Source organism: Psittacula echo, assembly GCF_963264785.1.
Source record: "Psittacula echo genome assembly, chromosome: 1".
NCBI lineage: Eukaryota > Metazoa > Chordata > Aves > Psittaciformes > Psittacidae > Psittacula > Psittacula echo.
The window spans coordinates 48,917,784-48,938,168 of record NC_137735.1 but is presented as its reverse complement, the minus strand read 5'-3'; the positions used below and the strand labels follow the sequence as shown (position 1 = coordinate 48,938,168).

General features: G+C 44.1%; 1 protein-coding gene across 3 annotated transcripts; it reads left to right on the top strand.

Annotated features, from left to right (window-relative positions):
* Positions 1–5,986: 5,986 nt before the first annotated feature.
* ERI1 (exoribonuclease 1) lies at positions 5,987–18,990 on the top strand. 3 transcript variants are annotated; one of them, XM_080612728.1, is made up of 7 exons: positions 5,987–6,093; positions 7,017–7,192; positions 9,465–9,675; positions 10,947–11,030; positions 11,703–11,812; positions 14,642–14,756; positions 16,640–18,990. In XM_080612728.1, the coding sequence occupies exons 1-7, from the start codon at positions 6,013–6,015 to the stop codon at positions 16,880–16,882; spliced, it is 1,020 nt and encodes a 339-aa protein (XP_080468854.1). In that variant the 5' UTR covers positions 5,987–6,012; the 3' UTR covers positions 16,883–18,990. The 3 variants fall into 3 exon arrangements, with proteins under 3 accessions (XP_080468854.1, XP_080468856.1, XP_080468855.1); XM_080612729.1 differs by having other exon boundaries at positions 6,008–6,093; positions 7,022–7,192; XM_080612730.1 differs by lacking the exon at positions 7,017–7,192 and having other exon boundaries at positions 5,993–6,093.
* The last annotated feature ends 1,395 nt before the right edge of the window (positions 18,991–20,385 follow it).

Genomic DNA, 20,385 nt, shown 5'->3' with positions numbered 1-20,385 from the left:
CAGCTTGGTGAGGTCTCTGTGGATAGAAGCTTTGCCCTCCTCTATTAATAGTCTGCACGTGCTTCACTCCACAAAGTAGGGAGGTGCTGGGAAAACAGAGCTGTGTTGTGGTGGGAACAAATATGGAACAACATTGACAAAACCAGACAGTGCCTTGGCATCTTGATGCATAGGTTTTCTTGCAGAACAGAAGTGCAGCCGTGATCTGTTCTTCTCAGAGCGCCACAAGGGAATTTGGCAGGGAGCTTAGAGAAGCAAGCCAAGTGTCTTGCTGGTGGCTGTTACTATGCTGCATGTGAATGCCTATTACTTTCCCTTCAGTATCTGAAAGTAGTTTGGATGCTGCTCTCTGTTCAGTATCTTTTCGCCCCAAAATATGCTCATCCTGCTTGAGAATAGCTTCAGTGATGGTGGGCTGTTGAGCTGTGTGTGAAGGTGGAGTTGAAGTGCCCACCTGGGCTGGAAGCAAGATAGATGCCCTGATACTGAGCCACAAGTGGCCATGGTCTGTTCATTTGCTCCTCCTATGTGTGTACTTGTTCCAGCACATTTCTAACCCAAGGCTGCAATTTGTGTTCTACTATGCTGTCAGGCTTTGACTGTGCACTCGTCCTCCTGTCCTCCAGTCTGCCTTCCACAGTGTCTAACAACTGTGTCCCAGTTTTGCAGTCACTGCTGGCAGGAAACTTGTGTTCTCAGAAGGGCCTGTGTTACTTGTAAAGATCTTGCCCTCCCTATTTAGAAGCCTAGAGAAAATTGTGTGTCTTAGATTATTTATCACATGCACTATGAACCCTGCTGCTCGTGCTACATTACGTTTTCTTTATCTTCCAGATAAATCGTCAGTGCTGGTGCCAAAGGTTTTCCACCGAGCAGAACATGGCTGATGCTCTGCAGTGCTCCCATCTCTCCAGTTGTGGAGTTGCATGTTGACGGGGATCGATGGGACTTTGGACTCTGAAATGCTGTGGGGCAGGGGCAGCTCTCAGGTGGGGCCTCGTGGCTGGAGTGGATGCAGTCACCTGGAGGTTTGGGATGACAACGAGGCATGAAGCAAAATGATTGCTGCAGATGGCAGGGTCACTGGCCAGATGGAAAGCACTGGAGATAGGATTCTGTGGACCCGTTGATCACATGTTGAAAACCCATTTGGATCTCATGATGAATGTAAAAATGTTCTTGGTACCATTTAATTCAGACCTGCTTGGAAGAGAGTCTCTTGAAATGAGCTGTAGCAGGATTCCCTGGATTTGTTCCTGGACAAGTGAGTTTTGTGGCAGTTGGACAAGGCTTTGTCAGGGAGGGGGGTGATGCTGTGAAGCCTTTAAAGTTGCTGCACTGCAAAACAGTTGGCTGTGTCCCACACACAGGCTTGGGCAGTAGCTGGCAAAGCAGGAGGAGAAGCAGGCTGGGAGATGTTTCCTGCCTTGTGTGTCCACATACACTATGCCATGAGGTGGTAAGAATGTGTTGTAATCACACAGGGATGCAAGAAGGGCAGTACCTGTGTGCCTGCCACCTGCCATTTCTTCTTTATTGATAGCCACCAACAGCTCATGGTCTGCCATGTCTGGATGCTCTAGATTTGTCATTGTGGCACCCTCCGTATGAGCAGCCAGTAGAAATCTAGATCTGGATCTTAGTAGAGCTACCCAGGCATCTTTGTGTGGAGATCTGGTGAAGCAGCATGTGGCTGTATTGTACAGACTGGCCCTGATCCCCTTAGGCTGACCCTGGCAGCCATACTTCATGAGCGGCCATTCTTTTCTGAGCCAGATGTGGGAAGGGTTGGGAAAGTGCAGGTTAAGCACTGGTACCACAGCACTGGTTTCTCTCTGGACTAGGTGGTTTTGAGGGCTTCTAAGGTGTTGCTGTCAGTTTGTGTCCTATAGCTGAGTGCTGATAGCTGGGCTGTATGAGTCCTGCTCCATGCAAGTACTTGGTTTAGTGTAAATCAAATAGGAGGCAGGCATTTCCAGAGCCAGAATCCCTTCAGCAGATGCTGGTGAAGGTCTGAGAGATGAGGGACTTAAACTCTTGTCCTGTGATGGCAGACCTGGGATGAGTGATACTGGTAGAAGGCAGTCCCCACCTGGATGCAGGCTGCCAGGCCAGTGCAAGACAGTGTGACATGCATCCTGCCAGTACCTGCTGCTGTTGCAGAGGTGACATTCCCCTGGCTTCTGGTACTTCATATTGTCTTCAGTCTTGCGTGCAGGGCTGCAAATAACCCTGTTAGCAGAACTTAACACTGGGAAATGCCAGGCAGAATCCACTCTACCAGGAGATTGTGGAAATCAAACCATTGCTGGGGAGGAAACTGCCAAATAAAAGTTACCAGCTCCATCAGTTTCATGTCTTTTCCAGGTATCATTCCAGCTGGGAGGAGAGCTGGGCTCAGATTTCATTTGTTAGCCTGCCACCTCTGGCAATAGGCATTTAAGCCTTTCTTATGTCAGTGAGAAGCAGTGACTGATTGTGCTTCTGTATCACTGTAGATAAATTAGAGACTAGAAATTTCCTGTGGCACCTGGAGGGAGTGAAAGTGGGGTGAGATCTTTGAATGGTGTCAGGAATAGCGCTGGGAAACTCCCTGAGTCTTGCTGCCTGTGAGGCATAAAGGGCCCTGGTATAGTCAGAACTTGTGTTAGAACATTCCCTGCTATCACCTCCCGTGCTGGGTGGTCTTCTCTTTGCTGCTACTCACCTCTCTCTTTCCATTCTCCATAGGAAGAAACTAGCGATCTGTTGCTGTGATGTTGCGTGGAAGCCACGTTGTAAAGAAACCACAAACTGGAATCCTTTTCCAGCCGGAGGCCTGTTTCCCAGTGCGCCCATCTGGTCTGGGATGCATGAGCATTGAAGGAGTGAGAGGACAGAGCAGACGTCTTGCAGCCTGCTCCTTGGGACCACAGCCCTCCTGCCAGGGCATGCCACCTCAGCGGGAGCACAGCAGTACCTGGCCTGTGCAGGCACTCAGTTGGCACTGAAGCTGTAATGTCGGGAGCGTGGCAAATCAACCTAGCTGGGTCTATCTAATATAAAACGGTGATCGCTCATCCGCCCACTGTTTGGTAACTGGTATAACTATGTTTTCATCTGTGTTTTTTTAATATGCAAAAGCCATTTAATTTTCTATGCAGTTAAAAAACGTCTCCTCTTTGCAACTGCCAGGTGGGAGATCTGTGCAGGAGAACCAAGCCAAGTGGCTGAGAGTCCTTTTGATTTTACTGTTGCTCTCTTTTAAGGATGCATCCTGGAATCCTCTGCACACAGTGTCCCTTTGCTGAGCTCCTGCTTCGTAGACCCCGCTCTAACATCCCTGAGACCCAAGGATGAGGGCCCCAATTTTTTAAATGGTGTAATTTTTTGGGAGTCAAGCCACAAGGAAAAAGGGCTTGAAGGCGGTGCCCTAAAAGCAGAGATACCTGAGTTCAGGGCTTGTATTATATACCTGTTCTTGTCCCTGCTCAGAGTTACTGTAACTGAAACAACTAAGGCCTCTGCGGAGCACCCTGCAGCCTTTACTGACAGTGTGTTATGAATAGGGCAGAAAGGACTGGGGCATCAGTTGTCTCTCTGTGGAGCTGACAGTGAATTTAACCCCTTTGGAATAGAAGAATCTCCTGGTACTAGATGCCTACATCACTCGAGAGGATTGTTCTGGTTTTGCCCATTGGTGTGCAGACCCTTTGTTTGCTGACTAGTTGATTTCCTACTGAAACTGATGCAGACAGGTCTGGAAGTAGAGCTGGCAAGTTGCTTTGCACTGCAGGACTTTTAGCAGCTGGATCATGTCCTGGAGTACCTTGTGTTATGCTCTGAAGCAAAACCTGGGATTCAAACCTGCATCCGTCCAAGTGAAACTCCCAGGATAACAACTTTGCCATCTGCTGGGTCTGTGTAATGTGCGAAATTGCATGGCCCTAAGTAGCACACAAACTTGTTGAGGTAGAGTGAGAGGGAGCCTCAAGGGTGATGTTGCACATCTAGCTCATCTTAGGGCATTCAGGGTACTTGGAGGGCCCTGGCAACTAAAGAGGGTCCTGGGTGATGGGACACCTTTGCTTTTACTGTGCTAAAGGCAAAGAGGTCAGAGAAATATGATTGTTTCCAACCTGCCGCAATGTCAGGATGCATTTGACTAGTCTCCTTTTGTGTTCTTTCTGTATTCTGTCTCTGCTCTGAGTTTGGGGGACTTGGCTTTTAAACAGAACTAGAGACCAGATTGGGATCTAACCTACCTTGTGGTCTCTCAAATCAGGTGGAAAAGACTGGGGGCTGTGGAAGCTTGAGTTATCTCCCTTGCCTCATCTCCCATACCGCAGTTCCACGGTGGCTGTGAAAACTCAATAGTGTATGTGGGTGCTGCTTTTCCAGGAACCCAAGATGTGCTTGGCTGTGCTGTAGCACCAGAAGCTTACATGAGGTTCCTGTTCTTTTCTCTTTGTACCTCTGAGGTAAAGTTTGTAATAGTGGCTCCTTACTCTGAGGAGTCGGATACAGTTGTGTTAAAGGGAACTGCAAATGGTGTTTAGGAGCTCACTAAGTGAGGTGAAAACCCACGAGCTCCCTCCTGCAGGGCCAGATCCCAGAGTTCAGCTCCTCACACGCCCTTTGGATGGGATCTTGGGCTGGCATCCTTGGAACGGCAGCGCGGGGAGGTGGGGATGCTGCACTGCAGTAAGCACAAGAAGAGGCAAGCCACAAGTGGGCCTCCGTGTAGCACTCATCATGCGCTTCATGGCTCAGTTCACGGACTGTAATTGCAGGTATTCATATACTCGACATCACTGGGCAGGACTCTGCGCACACGTACATGCATGCCCAGAAGCACACGCACCACACCCACACTTGCCCACACATCCTCGCCAAAATGACTGAGAATAAAAGTGATCTCAATCTCAAGGGGAGGTCTGGCTCTTTGATTCGGGTTTGCTTTTCCAGTGCCTCCTTGGGCCCTGCCTCTGGAAGGGTCTGCACCTCCTTGTGCATCTGGGGTTTTCCAAATCCGTTAGGAAAATTTGTTAGGAGCACTGTTAGCAAATGACTCACAAGATCAGAATGTATCAGAATGATACAGGAGGTGACACTGAGGGTGGGTGTCTGAGCCCCAGCCACAGCAGGGCAAGGAGGAGATGCTTGGATATTTAGGGGCTGGCATAAGCGGAGGTGTTGGGGTGACCACATGGACTGAAGGGGAATCTGTGTGTGCCTGGGCTGTGGGAAGCACCAGCAAGAAGCTTGATGCACGACAGAGAGGTGTCTCCCTTTTGCCTTCGCTTCCTGGCTGAGAAGGCCCCTGTGCCATCTACCCTACCTGCTTGCTGGCTGCAAGGTTAAGGGCTATGGGGAAGAGCATGCGAGGCAGTTTCACAGAGCAGGAAGGGGATGGGGCCAGCTGAATCGCCCTGGTGGCCGTGTCCTGGCCTCCCAGACCCCATTGGTGTCCCGGATCCACATTTGGGATGCCCTGTGTAAAGTCTCTTTCACAAGGAGGGGGACGTGGAAGCATAAATAAGGCGTCTGTCCAGTGCATCTTTGCCGCAACACAGCCAGAGCTTCCAGAGAGCTGCTGTGACCCCAAACCCAGGAGGCTACTCCGCCAAAGCTCGGGAGGGTATGGCAGGAGCACGGCACCAGAGGTGCTGCGGAGGCGCGGCGCTCGGGGCTGAGGCGGTGAAGCAGTTTCTATCCCAAGGCGGTAAGGCTGCCCAGGGGGGTTGTGGAGTCTCCTTCTCTGGAGACATTCAAAACCCGCCTGGACACATTCCTGTGTAACCTTATCTAGGTGTTCCTGCTCTGGCAGGGGGATTGGACTAGATGATCTTTTGAGGTCCCTTCCAATCTCTAACATACTGTGATACTGTGATACTGTGAGACTGAGCCGCTGTTCCGGTCCCACTACGGAGGAGGAGGTGGCGCCGGCGGCAGCAGGGCCGTCCCACAGCCCAGGGGCGGGCCCCGCGCTCTCCCCGCCCCCCGACGGGCGCCCTGCCCGCAGCCGCCGCCATGGAGGAGCAGAAGGAGAACCGCCCGCAGGCCGCCCCGAATGAGGCATCGGCGCCGCCCGCCGCGGCCGCCCGCCCGCCGGTGAGTGCGCTGTGGCGGCGGGAGGCGGTGGCTGACCCCGCTGGAGCCGGGCATGCGCCCGCTCCCGCGCCCCCGGCCCGCTGCTGCCCCCGCGCATGCGCCGGGGCCGCCCCGCGGCCTTCCCATGGCGACGGGGGTGCCTGCCACTGCCCGAGCTCCTGTGCTCCGCGGTTCCGACGGGGCCTGGCAGGGCCCGCCCGGGTACCAAGAGGGTGCCTCCGTTGCCGCGGGCCCTTCCGCCTGCGCCCGAGCCTGGGGAGGCCTCGGCGGCGGCAGCGGACCCGGGGAGGCCGGCCCCGGTTATGTGCTTGTCCCACAAAGCGCGCGAATAGTCGTTTGGAGTAGAAGTGCCTGTAGTTTGTCATCTTAATTTACTCTTTTATTTATATTGCACATATTGGCCATCTGCCCGTGTGTCTCAATCGGTGCAGAGTCAGTAGCGGGGCGGACAGGGCCTTCAGCAACCTGGTCTAGTGTGAGGTGTCCCTGCCCATAACAGGGGGGGTGGAACTGGATCATCATAAGGTCCTTTCCAACCCAAAACATCCTGTGATTCTGAGTAGTTGAGGTGCCGAGAGGAATCTCTTGATGCTGGTTAAGGTTTTGCCGGCTCATTGAAGGGAACTAACTTTCTCTGTTGAAATTAGGGCACCCATTCAGACGTTTGTCTCTCAGAGCTGCTGATAGGTGTGACTTCAGACACATGCATTATGTGCATATCCCCTTATATAATGTCCCCTTATTCTGTCGGTCGATTTTTAGGCTTCAGTACTGATTTCCTTCCCTGTCTATAAGCTAGTTCACCTGTAGTGTGAAGCAGCGTGATGCTTCACTAAGGTTTGGTGCCAAGATCATGTGTAAGTCTTAATGGTCTAGCCTCTTTGTTTCACCTTAAATGACCTTCACGTTTCTCTTTCTTCTAGGGTAGGCAGCATTGTAGGATCAATGACCAAGAAACTAATGGGAAAAAGTCAACTGCCAGTCCAAATGACTTCAGTGATCCAGTTTACAAAGAAATTGCAATGACCAACGGTTATATCAACAGAATGACCAGAGAGGAGCTCAGAAGTAAACTTGCAGAGTTCAAGCTTGAAACCAGGTTAGGCCAATTTGTAAACCTTTTGGTTTATCTTTGAGAGCAGCAAAGACACAGGGAATGATTATTTTGAAGTTTAGAAGTACACCATAAAGCAAAAAGCAGACACTTCACCAAACACCAGCTGGTTTGTGTGTAGTCTTGGTGCAGCCTTTGTTGCTGGATTCTTGCATGTGATGCTGCTTCATGTGTTACCAGCAATGTGTGCTGCCTCAACTGCTAACACAAAGTGGAACAATATGTAACTGTAGGGTACTTCTCAACACGTGTTTGGTCAAGTAGAACTGCAAGGGTTCTCAGGTGGTGGTGCAGACCTTCAGGGTATAGAAACTCGCTTCAGGACATACATGGTTTTATTTACTGTACACAATACAGATCTGATACAGGCTGGAACCACTGTGGTAATAGGGCTTGGAATTTAATCGATGCAGAGGACAGGTACCTTTAGATGGAGGATTTGCTAATCTGAATAAATGAGGTAGAATAATGAGAATAGGTGAATAGGTTATTAACTGGATGTGTGCTCACTGAGGAGGAAGAAAGGGCTGGGAATATAGAGTGGTTCTTGCTCTGTTGGAAATGACCTGCAACACCCTTTGATATTGCTGTGGCAAAGCAAATTTGGGATGCTGAGAAGAAGGTCAGCTGGGAAAAACAAAGTGTATTGTGTCTATTTGCAGCAGGAATGAGGAGGTAGTAGTGGTGGTGGGGAGTTGGCAAAGTGAGAAGCTAGTGCTCTAGAGGAAGAGGGAATATGAAAGGTGAGAGTAAAAAGGAGAAGTCTGGCTTTCTAGAGAAGACGAGTGTAGGGGAGAGGATGTTGGGAGGGGAGGAAGGAACAGAGGTTCCTTTGAAGACTTGTGTGAGTGGGAAGTGCAGTCTGTCTGCAGATGTTCTGATGCAGAGGTTTTTTAATTCCTCCTTTGGTTAAATGGATTTAACTCCTCAGGAGGAAAAAAATTATCATTATCTGATAGATTTTTTGTAAACCAGGTTACATTTGTACAGCTGTTCAGCAGTTACCCTGATTTAAAGACAGAAAGCAGAATTCAAATAGTTAAGGATGTGTTTGTGGTTTCCTCCTCACTTATTAATTTTCTGTTTGTTTTTATTCAGTTGTAAGTGCAGAAAGCTTTAAACTTTTCTTTTAGCTAAGCTAGACTTACCTTGTCAATAAATCCAGTTCTGTTGGTCAGAATATGTCTACACGTAAACAATAGTGCGTCACCTCAAATGTACTGAACTGAGCAGATTGCCACACACCAATCCTTTTCCTTGGAGTTATTTTGATGGCAGATCATCTCCTCTTTCAACTTCATTTATAAGTTTGATGAAGAAAAAGGTATTTTTCCCCTCCATCACCTTCTGTACCATCTCAAGTTTGAATGAACTGATGGCCATTGAGTTAAACTAGATTAATAAACCAGAGTGGAAAAGACTTATCTGTGTTTGCAGAAGCAGCTGATGTTCTCAAATGCAGCTTTAGTAGTCTGATTCCACTTTTTTCCTTGTGGATAAGTGGGCTGCTTTTCTGATAATACCACTTGCTACAAGTAGCTATTACAGCTTCTGTGATTTCATTTGCAATGTGTAACTTTAAAAATAACTTCCTTGGAAGAGTAAGTTATCCTTGTTTATTCAGCTCTGGTTTGGTACATGGCAGTTCTGGCACCTGCGCTCGCATGTTATAATGTTTATATTAAAAAGATGCAGTAAGTAACTTTAATAACTTGCTACTGTGAATTCATGTGTTGTCCACAAACCTCCTGAAAAGCAGGATCCCAACCAGGAAGTTTTTCTGACAGCTGAAATCTCAAGTACTTTATTTGAATTGAGTTACTCAAGCTTAGTTTTAAATTTAAATTGAGATGAATTTAAAATGTGGATGTTTTAGCTGGATTTTGCATTATCTGTGCCACTGATGCAGAAATATCTCAGGCATCAGTTGCTTCAGGCAGAGGGCACAGGGAAATATGGATGAAGCAGTATTGTGCTTCCATGTCCAGAGGTCGTCTAGGAGCAATCTGCAAAGACTTGGGCTTTGCAAAAGCTTTGGCTGCTGTGTTATTTGGGGATGGGGTGGGTGATATTGCAGCCTCTGCATTGCAGCAGATAATGGATGGTAAAATTGAACTCAGACTTTGCAAATGATCATGCTCAAAATTAGGTTCATAAATGATAAACTTTCAAAGGTTGAACAGAGCTTTAGTTCTACAATGATGGAATACTCAATCACATGTGAGTGTGATCTTTGTCACTTTCCTTATCTCTTTAGAGGAGTAAAAGATGTGCTGAAAAAGAGACTGAAAAACTATTACAAGAAACAGAAGCTGATGCAGAAGGAACCCATTAATAGAGACAGCTGCTATGACTACATCTGTGTTGTTGACTTTGAAGCAACATGTGAAGAAGGAAACCCACCTGAATTTGTACATGAAATAATTGAGTTTCCTATTGTCTTACTAAACACACATACCTTGGAAATAGTAAGTGATCTGATTACTGATTTTTTTTTTCTTCCATAAAGACTTATCCTCTGTGCTTCCTGACATACACATAGAACTTTCTTTCTGTTCCGAAAGCATCTGGAATAGATCATGCTGTTGACTCCCTCTATTGATATGAGGGGCTTTCAGTTTCCCAGTCATCCTGTCCCCCCCCCACTCCTTTCCTTGCCTTCAGATCCACAAAGCTATTTCTAGGACTGAAGGGATTCACCATAAATGAGAATTGGCAAATTCAGTGGTCCTGTGTGAGGCAATCTAGAAGAGACTAATGCAGAGGCCTAGAAAGGTGATTGAGTGAACATTCCTTCTTGTCAGGCTAGACTATATCCACAGTGTACCCACCAAAATGACGGCTGTGTAACCTGATTTTAAACATACTTAGTAGGCATTTGGCAGCCTTGGGTGCTCTGTTCCAATGCAGCCGTCTTTTAAAAAAAACAACTTGCTGTCTAGCTGAAACTGTGACTCTGAAACGGAAGAAGTGCACCCACCTCTGCCTAACGGTTCATTTATCAAGAACTTCTTGAGAGGAGGAGGATTTCTAGTAATCACTGTGGTGCTGCATTAGAGTATAGCTGCATGTATGACTAACTGCAGAAAGAGCATTGTGAACATTACCAAGATTGGTTTATTACCTTTAGAGTAGTAGGAAACACAGTGGGTTTTTTCGCTCTGTCCGAAAGGTTTTGTATAGCAACAGGGGTCTGGGGCTTTCTTCTTCCTATGAAACTTGAATATAGTCGTCACTCTTGCACTTCTCAGTCTCCCAGAGTGAGGTCATTGTGTTTGTCTCTGGCTGGCTGGCATCCAGAGGAGTGTGACTTGTATGCAGCCTCTGACATGTGTGGCCAGTTGCCTTCCTTGAATTACAGTTGAGCCTTTAGAGATACCACCTAAAGAGTTTCAGGCTTTTGTCATGCCTCTCACTTCTCTTGTCCTTACTCATGCTTTCATTTTCCACAGTCTTCCCCTTTATTACAGTCTGTCCTTCTCCCCTCTTACCCACATTCCTGTTTTTTGGTGTCTCCTAGCTGAGAGGAAGGACATGTTCCGGTTGGAGAGCCACCTATCTGTCCCATTGGGAATGGGATGGTCAGTCAGGAGGCTCATGTTGGCTTTGGAGGTGCACACACCTTTTTGCCTCCAGCAGGATGCAAGTAGTTGCTATTGCCTTTTGGCTACAGTCAAGCCCAATAAGTTGCCTTGCAGGCTGTGTAGTGTCCTGTTGCTGAGTGATTCTCTTATTACAGGAGGACACCTTTCAGCAATACGTGAAGCCAGAGATTAATCCCAAGCTTTCAGACTTCTGCATCAGCCTGACAGGAATCACCCAGGTACCTTGCATTTTTGTTTTTTCGGGGGGAAAAAATAGGAAAAAAAAAGATGTGGTGTCGATGTTTTCAGACTGGTGATCTTTCATGGTCATTTTTCTGTAAGGGTTATTCTCTTAATCCTCATTTTCCCCCTTTCTCCCAATTACCACAGAATTGATTTCCCTAAGTTGGTCATTTAGTTGTTTGTAAAGGGCTGTAGGGCAAAGCATTTACTTTGTAATCCATGTGCAGCAAATTAGTCTTTAGCAGAGGAAACCGCATTTTGAACTGCATCGGTTCCTTTTCTAAGATTTTTATTCTAAAGGGTTTAGAGTCTTGCAGTGGCTTGTGATCAAGTGACTGAGCAGGAAGGAGTCTGGGAAACAGGCTCAGAGGCTTTAATCCAAGTTCAACAGCTGACTAACCTTGTTACCTTCATAGATGCTATTTGGAGGTTGGCTCTTTTACTGCCTTTGTGGTGCCTGTTTTTAAGTTCAGAAAAATCTGCCCAATTGTCTGCTTATCTCGGTGTGTAACCTGTTTCTAAAGATTCCTGTGAAGCCCAGTGAGTGAGTGAGTGATTTAGTGAGTGCCTGTATGCCAATAGAGTTCTTACACTTCCTGCTGGTTTGGTTTGGGTTTTTTTATTTTAAAATGTTCCTCACTGATGGTTGGTTTTCTTTGTTCTCTTAGGACGTTGTTGATAAAGCTGAGACATTTACTCAAGTTCTGCAGAATGTCATAGAGTGGATGAGACAGCGAGAACTGGGAACAAAGTATAGCTATTCCATGTTGACAGACGGGTATGTCCTTATGCAACCTTCAGCACAACTTAAACCTGCGAAACAATGCCTAATGTTTGTGAGAGCATTGTTAAATGTGGATCATGACACTGCCATTTTGCCATTTTATTACAGTTTTAGCTTTTGGGAAAATCAGACAAGATAAACTAAACAATTTGAAATGAAGCTTAAATCCATTAGATGGCACTGTTTCTTTCCCAACTCTCTTCATGCAACTAAATGATACTGAATAGACTTTTTATCCTCTTTTATTTTGATTCTCTGTTTACATCTAGCTTTCGTATAGCACATAATACCTGCAAATAACATTGTGCAGTTTCAGTTCTAAGCATCTCCTGTGCTCTCCTGAATCTGAGGTTTCAGAGATGTGTGGTGGTTGTGTTATATCCTAGGTTTGTCAGTGCTGTTGTTAATACATCCTGCGTATTTCACTAGAAAGCAATAATGATTATGCTGTTTATAAAACAAGGAGAAATGGCTAGCACAGAAACGTCTCTGTGTGGCTCTTGGTGAGTCCCACCTCTGACAAGCTTTGTATGTGAGGGATTGACTAGTCCTTTAACTGCCATCTGAACTTGCTCTCTTGCAAGGTCTGTGTGGAAAATCAAGTTCCCTAATGACTGCAGAGTGAACAGATCTTGAGATCTAGATATATCTGTGGTGCAGTATTGTTCTTGTGACCTTAGCTGTGTAACATGATGAAAGGTACTGTTGAGCCTTATGTACTACTGGCCAGGGAATTTTTCTGTATGTAGTGCTTGCTTTTTAGCTGTGAAACATTACTATTCTGTTAATGTGCCTGCTTTCCTCCTCCTTTTGGAATGAGGTATTCAGGTAGAACAGGGAGTTTTTAATATCAGCCATGGTTGTGGTTTAACCCCAGCTGGCAACCAAGTATCATGCAGCCACTTGTTCACTCCTTACACCAAGTGGGATGGGAAGGAGAATTGGGGAAAAACAGTAAAACCTGTGGGTTGAGATAAGAACAGTTTAATAATTACAATAAATATAATAGTACTACTAGTAATAATTATGATGATGAAAAGGGAAATAACAAGGAGAGAGATATAGAACTAAAAGGTGGAGGGGGGAACTCAAACAAACAAACAAAAGCCCCTCAACCTGACAAACAGCAGTGATGCACAGTACAATTGCTCAGCACCCGCTGACCAATACCCAGCCCATTCCTAAGCAGCAATCGATCCTTTATGGCCAGCTCCCCCCAGATTATATACTGGGCATGATGTGCTGTGGTATGGGATATCCCTTTGGGTAGTTTGGGTCAGGGATCCTGTCTCTGCTCCCCCCTGGCTTCTTGTGCCTGTTCTCATGGGCAGAGCATGAGAGACTGAAAAGTCCTTGATCAGGGTAAGTGCTACTGAGCAAAAACTAAAACATCAGTGTGTTATCAGCATTATTCCCAGACTAAATCCAAAACACTGCACCAGCTACTAGGAAAGAAAATAACTCTATCCCAGCTGAAACCTGGACACCTGTGTTGAGGTGAATGGTGCACTTTCATGTTGCTGTGCCTGTCGTTTGTCTTCCGCTGTGCTGGATTAAAAAGGCAGTTCTCTGCTGCTCTGCTACAGTGACAATATTGATACAGAGGGAGATGAATACCAAAACAAAACGGGAGTTTATGAAAAAAGAGCGTGGGGGGATCTTAGTATGACTTCCTAACGCTTCTGTCAAGTAAAACACAGATAAACAGTGGTGTGAAAAATAATGTATCATAGGAGATGAATGGATACATAACAGAAGCTTTTTTAACTAACCCATCTTAGTGACTGGGAAATTGGTTTTTTTGCTGTGACACTTTTTTTCTTAAACTTCCTAAAGATTTGGACAATGACTACAAATCACAGGTCTTTTCAGCTGAAGAACACGTATCAATGAAATGCAATTGTGTCCAGTGTGAACAGTGAAGGCATGTAGAAGCTGTCACACAAGATTGGAGGTGTACAGTTTAGATCCGTGTACACCTTAAAAATAAGGAATTAAAATAATGTCATTCCAACTTTAAGTAATATAAGGAACTGTGGTAAATACTGCTATTTGGCTAATTTTTTACCTATTATTAGGTTTCTGTCTTTGGAAGCAACAGTAAATTACAAAATGCTAAAGCAGAACTGGTGCAAGACTGGTTATATTACTGGGCCTAAGTGTGTCTGGAATTCCCCTCCAGAGGAATCCTCTCTGTGAAATTCCTCAAGGAATTTAGGTGCAGTGAAACCTCTGCCATATGGGTGAGATTGCACAGATAGCTGGAAGAGAGGGGAAAAAGGGCTTTATCTTAGCTTGAAGCCTAGAAACTTGCTGGAGTGCAGGCTAGAAGTGCACAGAGTTGTAGTTTCATCTTCTTTCCATAAAGGTCTGGTTTTTCCTACAACTAAGTGCAGTCTTGTTTCAGTAATCTATGTGAAGCAGAGAGATGCATGCATTCCCATTTAATTAGGAAAATTAGGAAATTTAAGGTGTCACTTGCTTCCCCAAGGGCTGCATAAGCATCTCGTTTATTGGCAGTTTTTGGAGTAGACGTTATAGGTGGAGAGGTTGGCATGCTGGTTTTTGTTTTAATCATGCTGGACCTGAAACCATACTCGTGAAAACCTTGCTCATGTCATTATTTGTTCTCCCCATGAGTAACAAATTCAAATTAAAAAATCCTTTACCATAAGTGTAGGAGAAGAGCTTTTCCTAAACTGTTTTCCTTCTATTAGTCACCAAAGAAAAGGCAGCTTTTTGTGCTACAGCTGCGCAATATGTAGAAAGCAGAGCATCTGAATTACGTGTATTACTAATGTTTTTCTTTTTTGACTTTTTAAGATCATGGGATATGAGTAAATTTCTGAACACACAGTGCTGTATTAGCCGTATCAAATACCCTTCTTTTGCCAAAAGGTGGATCAATATTCGCAAATCATATGGGAACTTCTATAAGGTTTGTACAAATTGTTGTTTTCTCTTACAGAAAGATTTGGTTTAAAAGTCTGGAATGTCCTGTTGTGCTTGTCATCTTTACTTGTGTACTATCAAATTACTGTACTTAAGCAAGCTGCCTGAGGCCTGATTTTTAATTCTGCTTCATGCCTAAATCTCACTTTCCTAATTGAAGATCATATAATTTACTGCATTTTGATTGTAATCTTGTTTTCAAGAATCAGATGCTCCACGAAGGATTGTCTAAAGATGACATACCAGTGCTCTTTGATCAAGTTTGACTTGAAGTAGTTGACCTAAAAAGACTCTATTTTGATTTTTTCAATTATTTTTTCTTGTTTTCATGTAATATACTATAAAATTAACTTGCACCACTACCCTCAGATATCTGTGCTTTTGACAGTGTAATGGGAGACATGGGAGAGAAAGATTAGGACATACCTAATGTGGAATCAAATTGCCAAGAGAAAAGTAGCACCAAGTTCAGTGCTGAGCCTTATTACTGCTTTCTTTCACTGTCAGGCTACCATAAAAGGGGTTATTGGAGTTTCTAGCAAATTCCTAGTCAGTCCACACTAAACCATTTGTTTGAACATGATTTCAGCCTAGCTTACAGCCTTCTGTTGAAGGGCTTTTCCATACTTAATGTAACCTTTAGAAAAAAAGAGGTTAACATTTAACAGGAGAAGAGCTTTACTTTGTGCTGGGCAAATATTACAGGGTTATTCCATGTCTCCTTCTATTATTGTGCCTTCCCTGCATAAGCATTTCTGTTGGAAACATGCTGGAACACAGCAGTCTTGTTAGTCCTATCAGCTTTAACCTAGACAGACCTTTCTCTTTTTGCATTGAGCAGTAAGGGTGCTCAATGAAGAGCAATGAAAGATTGTAACTTAGAAGGAATCAGCTTCTTTTTATTTTGTGAGATTTTTTTTTTTTAACAAGCAAATTATTTAAGCATTTATAGTTGTTCAGTGCTTCTGTTTAGCTATTCTGTGCTGCTGTCGAATCTGTTGTTAAGTAATAGTAATAGATAAAATTAAGGACAAGGAATGTATTATAACTCTCCTGTGGAATATCTCACAACGTGCAGCATGTCTCCCCTGCCCAGTTTGTGGGTGTTGTTTTTGGAGTTGCACATTGCCAGGTTTTGGCAACTGTGTAGTCACCATTCCACCTAGCTATTACATCCAGCAGTATGGTGCAATATCCTGGAACTTGTCATGTCCCACGTTCTCCCACCCCAACCACTCCAAGAGCAAACTGAAGTTTTCCTTTAAAGTTACCTTTATGTTTTCCTGTGACCCTTCCGAAGAACAAATGTATAGCAGTTAATCAGAAGAAACACTTGGGTGTTTTGCTGGTGTAGCACTTTGCCACGGGTAAGTCAGTTAAGCTTCCTTGTCTGTTCATGCTGTTTGTCATCCCTGTAAATATGGGTTGCTTTAGGTATTCTTGATCAGGTCTTTTGGTGTTTGGAGGCATCCAGAAGCTTGAAAACCAAAATCTGATACCCTCTGCAATGCCACTTTGGGTGGTAATTCCTTTCATATAAGACTAGTTAAAGCTAGCTAGACCATGGCTTCCACTGTTGCCAGTGTTGGGACATCTTGGACTGGTGCTGTTAATGGTGAGAGGCTCTTGACATCATTCTGAGTCTAGACAAGCCCCTGTTGACTATGTCTCCTCTGTAAAAATGAGAGTGTCTGTCTCACCAAGGTGCTTTGAAGTTAAATTGTTAGTGATCTGTCAAAAGGCAACATGAAAGTAGTATGTGACTTAAGTAAACTTAAAATCTGCATATGTTTCTGCTGCATTGTGTTACATTAAAAAAGACTTCGTACAGAACCTAATTCTTGAATGCGGTTCACTTTCTCCCATTAGGTTCCTAGGAACCAGACCAAGCTAACAATGATGCTTGAAAATCTGGGTATGAATTACGATGGGAGACCTCACAGTGGACTTGATGACTCTAAAAACATTGCAAGGATAGCTATAAGGATGCTGCAGGATGGCTGTGAACTGCGGGTGAATGAGAGAATGCATGCTGGACAACTGATGACAGTCTCCTCCTTGGCCCCCTTAGAGGGAGCCCCTGCTCCACAGATGCCCCACTACAGAAACTAGCAGTACAGAGGTTCTGCCTTAGGAACTGCTCCCAGATACCCATGAAGGACTGTTACAAAGCTTATTGAACAGACACCTCTGGCAACCTGTCTGCAGTGCAGAATCCAGAAGCACCTTAACTGATCATCTCTGTTGAAATAAAGAGTGTGGAAGCTCTTTGCTCTTTGCAGCCTGTGTTACAGCACTTTTTTTTCCTTATACTGATGATCTTTTGCTGTTGCTTGCAACTTACCCAGCAGTAAGGTTGACATGCGGGATCTAGGCAATGTGTTAAGCTTTTAAGAACATGTAATTTAAACACATGCAAAGATCGATTTGGCCTGTGCACAGCTGTTCCACCCCAGCCTGTGGGTAGTATGTATTCGCTATGCGCTACTCTTAATGATATCTAGCATCTGATTATTCATTGCACACAAATAAGACATGGCTGGAAGAACTGAAATAGTGAGTGGTTGGGCTGGCCTTTCCTGATAAGGCAGTCTTCTAAGGGCTCCTGCTGGTAACTTTCTGGGGTTTTTTACGAAGTCTAGAAGAAATGGGAGAATGTTCATCAGTTCTAAAGCAGTAGAAAAGTACTGTGTTGTCTGGGTGTTGGTTTTGTTTTCCTTTGAGGGATATGTTTGTCTGCTTCCATGTTGAATAGAAGAGCTGTGTGTTGAATAAAAATTCCATTAATACGGCATGGTAGTAATCTCCTTTTAACTTGTATTTAAAAAGAGAAGGATCCAGATTTTCCCTTTGAGGATCATATCTCCTATTCCTGCTATACTCATATCTGCGCTTCATTTAATGTCACTTTTGGACACTGTCAGCCATGAGTGAAGTAAAAATAGGTTCAAAACATGCCAGGTCATCAAATTTTTATGCTGTGTGGTTATTACGCAAAACAAACCAAGAAGCTTCTAGTTCAGAGGTAAATACATGCTCAAATATTTTTAGTAACATCCTGTGCCTCTGCCACCATAAAGCTGTGCCTTTTAAGACAATTTTATTAGTGAAGGCCACATCTAATTATTAACAGCGTCTGCTTTTTTCTTAGGCCCCAGATAAGGTGATACTCAAAACAGGCCATGCTGTTAATTTGCTTTGCTTCCATGGGCTGTTAATGAAGTACAGCATCAGTGTGATCAGCTTTGAATTGGAATGGCTTGTTCTGCAATGTGGAATGATGTATTTTGGTTGCTCTTAGTCAAAAAAAGAAGTTAGATTGGTACCCCTATATTACAATTCAGTCATTCTTGCTATGATTTGCATCCAGGAAACAAAATAACCAATTCATAATGAAGCTTTGTTGATAACATTCACTGCTTGGCTAAAACTCCTCCCAGCTCCCCTTGCTCTTCCGGCTGCTAAACTGGATCAGTGGAAATGTGAAAACTTTATTTCAAATTCATGTAAGAGAGAGACGTATTGGTCAAGTCTCAGTTGCTCCATATGGAGGTGGAAAGAGTTCTCTTTCCAGGATTACAGATTTGGACAGCCACAGCTGCTTTAGAATGGTGTTCTTTTTTTTCTGAAAGTAAATACTTTTACTTGCAGGGTTTTTACCTTAAAACTTCGTAAGTTCCTTTCTGTAGTACCATTTGATGTATTTTCAGAATTTATATTTTTTTTCTATTTTATCCTTTTATTTAGAAGGATAAAATCCAGATCTCTGATAGGCTTACTCTGAAAATGCCATTCTTTAGCCCATGTTTGTACAAATTGTTAATTATGTATTTGCTTTTCACTACAGCAACCACACTCCTTGTTTCTGAAGAACCATAGTAATTTACTACTTTGGAGTTACTGTGATGCACGTTCCTATGATAAAATTTAGTCTAGCTCAGCAGATCCCCCCTTGGGTGGGGGCAGTATCATAGACTTTGTCACTAGTCTTTTATACAGGTCTGTAACCAGGTTCACAGACCAGTGAAAAGGTCTGACAAGGAAAAGCTATTATACTGCAAGTTTCCTAAATGAAGAGCTGTTGTAATTTTACATCATTTAAGTACAGAGTTGTTTATTTTTGTTGAATAACTTCAGAAAGATATTTTTTAGATAAGGTTTAAATAATAATTGTTTTCTGTTTACTGCTTGAGTAGTTTTTTATCAGTAAGTTGCAGAAATCTATAGAATTATTCCAGATATTATTTTATCTGAGTTGGATTGATGTCAAGCTAAGCTGTAACTATTTTCACAAAAATGTCTGATTCGGTGACTTGGAAGTGAATTTTATGAATGTTTGCTGATTTATTTGAAATGTAAAGAAACTTATTAAAATAAGTTGGTATTTATTAACATGTCAGGTTATGAATTCACTCTACAAAGCATGAGATGACTCCAGCAGTCCTGGCGGCCTTGGTCTCAGCATGGCCCAGGGTTAGTCTTCTCGGATTGACTAGTAACATTGCTGTGTACAGGTAGCTTAAATCTCACGAATGTGACTAGTTCACAACACCAAGTAACAGCATAAATCTTCCTGCATGGTTTCATCCTAAAGGGGAAGGAGGCACTTGAGGGGAACAAAATGTGGTACGATGATTTTAGTAGTGACACTTGTGTTCAGCCAAACGATGTTTTTTCAGGTTGATCTCGTTTGTTTGTCCACAGAAGCTTGCTGAGTGCATCCCTGCTGTAATGAATGCTTTTATTTATTAGAGGAGTCATCCCATGCTGGAAAAAGTAACTGACGACCATGTAAGAAACAATCTCCTTTTTATGCAGAAAAAACCCATGCAGACACTCTCCTGCTGAGATAGTAAGAGGCCTTGTTTTGTTGTCTTATTTCACATTTCAGGAGCTGTACTTGAGCAACTCTAATGCTACTGCAGACAGACTTTGGAAAAACCACTCACAAACTTTAAACAAAGGAGTTGCAGGCAAATTTCAACATGAGCACTTTCAAGTAGATTTCTTAATGAGTATTTATATGAATATGAGAGGCATTCACAGAATCTTGGGGTTGTGTTAGAGAGGAAGAAAGGTCTCAAACAGGTTAAAGGCAGTAACCTCTCACAGTGAACAAACATCAGAACAAATGTGGCTAGTTGCATGGGGAAGAAGAGGTCACAACAACTTGTAGCCTCCCATCAGACTGGTGCGGTATGGCTACAGGGACAGGTCTCAGCAGGCCAGTTGTCCATAGAAACTGCTCCTGTCTGCGCTTGTCTTATAATAAGGTAATTTAATAATTCAGTTTAACAAGGTGGTTGTTTCCATATTTTGTTGGAAATTAACATTGCAATGAGGAGGGACTGTTCTCAGCAGTGGAAGTAAGTACAAACCCTCAGTTCACCTTGAGCTGAGGTTGTCGTGCCCTTGTAGAGCTCTCGGTGCCTCACTGCAGCCTTTGCTGTTCTTTGGTGACCTTGCAGAAGTAGTGTTTTTTCACCGTGACTTTGCCAAAGAGCAGCTCATTTCTCTTGCACTTCAGTTCCCAAGGCTGATTTTAAGGCCTCTCTTTCCCTTTTTCTTCCATTAGTGAACTTTTGCCTCCCCTGGAAAGAAGTTTGTCCTAGTTA

What these genes read in the sequence shown, in the direction of transcription:
- ERI1 (XM_080612728.1), top strand. Translation starts at nt 6,013, where the DNA reads ATGGAGGAGCAGAAGGAGAACCGCCCGCAGGCCGCCCCGAATGAGGCA. An exon ending in GAGTTCAAGCTTGAAACCAG is followed by an intron (nt 7,193 to 9,464) that starts GTTAGGCCAATT and finishes TTATCTCTTTAG; the next exon opens with AGGAGTAAAAGATGTGCTGA. An exon ending in CATATGGGAACTTCTATAAG is followed by an intron (nt 14,757 to 16,639) that starts GTTTGTACAAAT and finishes TTCTCCCATTAG; the next exon opens with GTTCCTAGGAACCAGACCAA.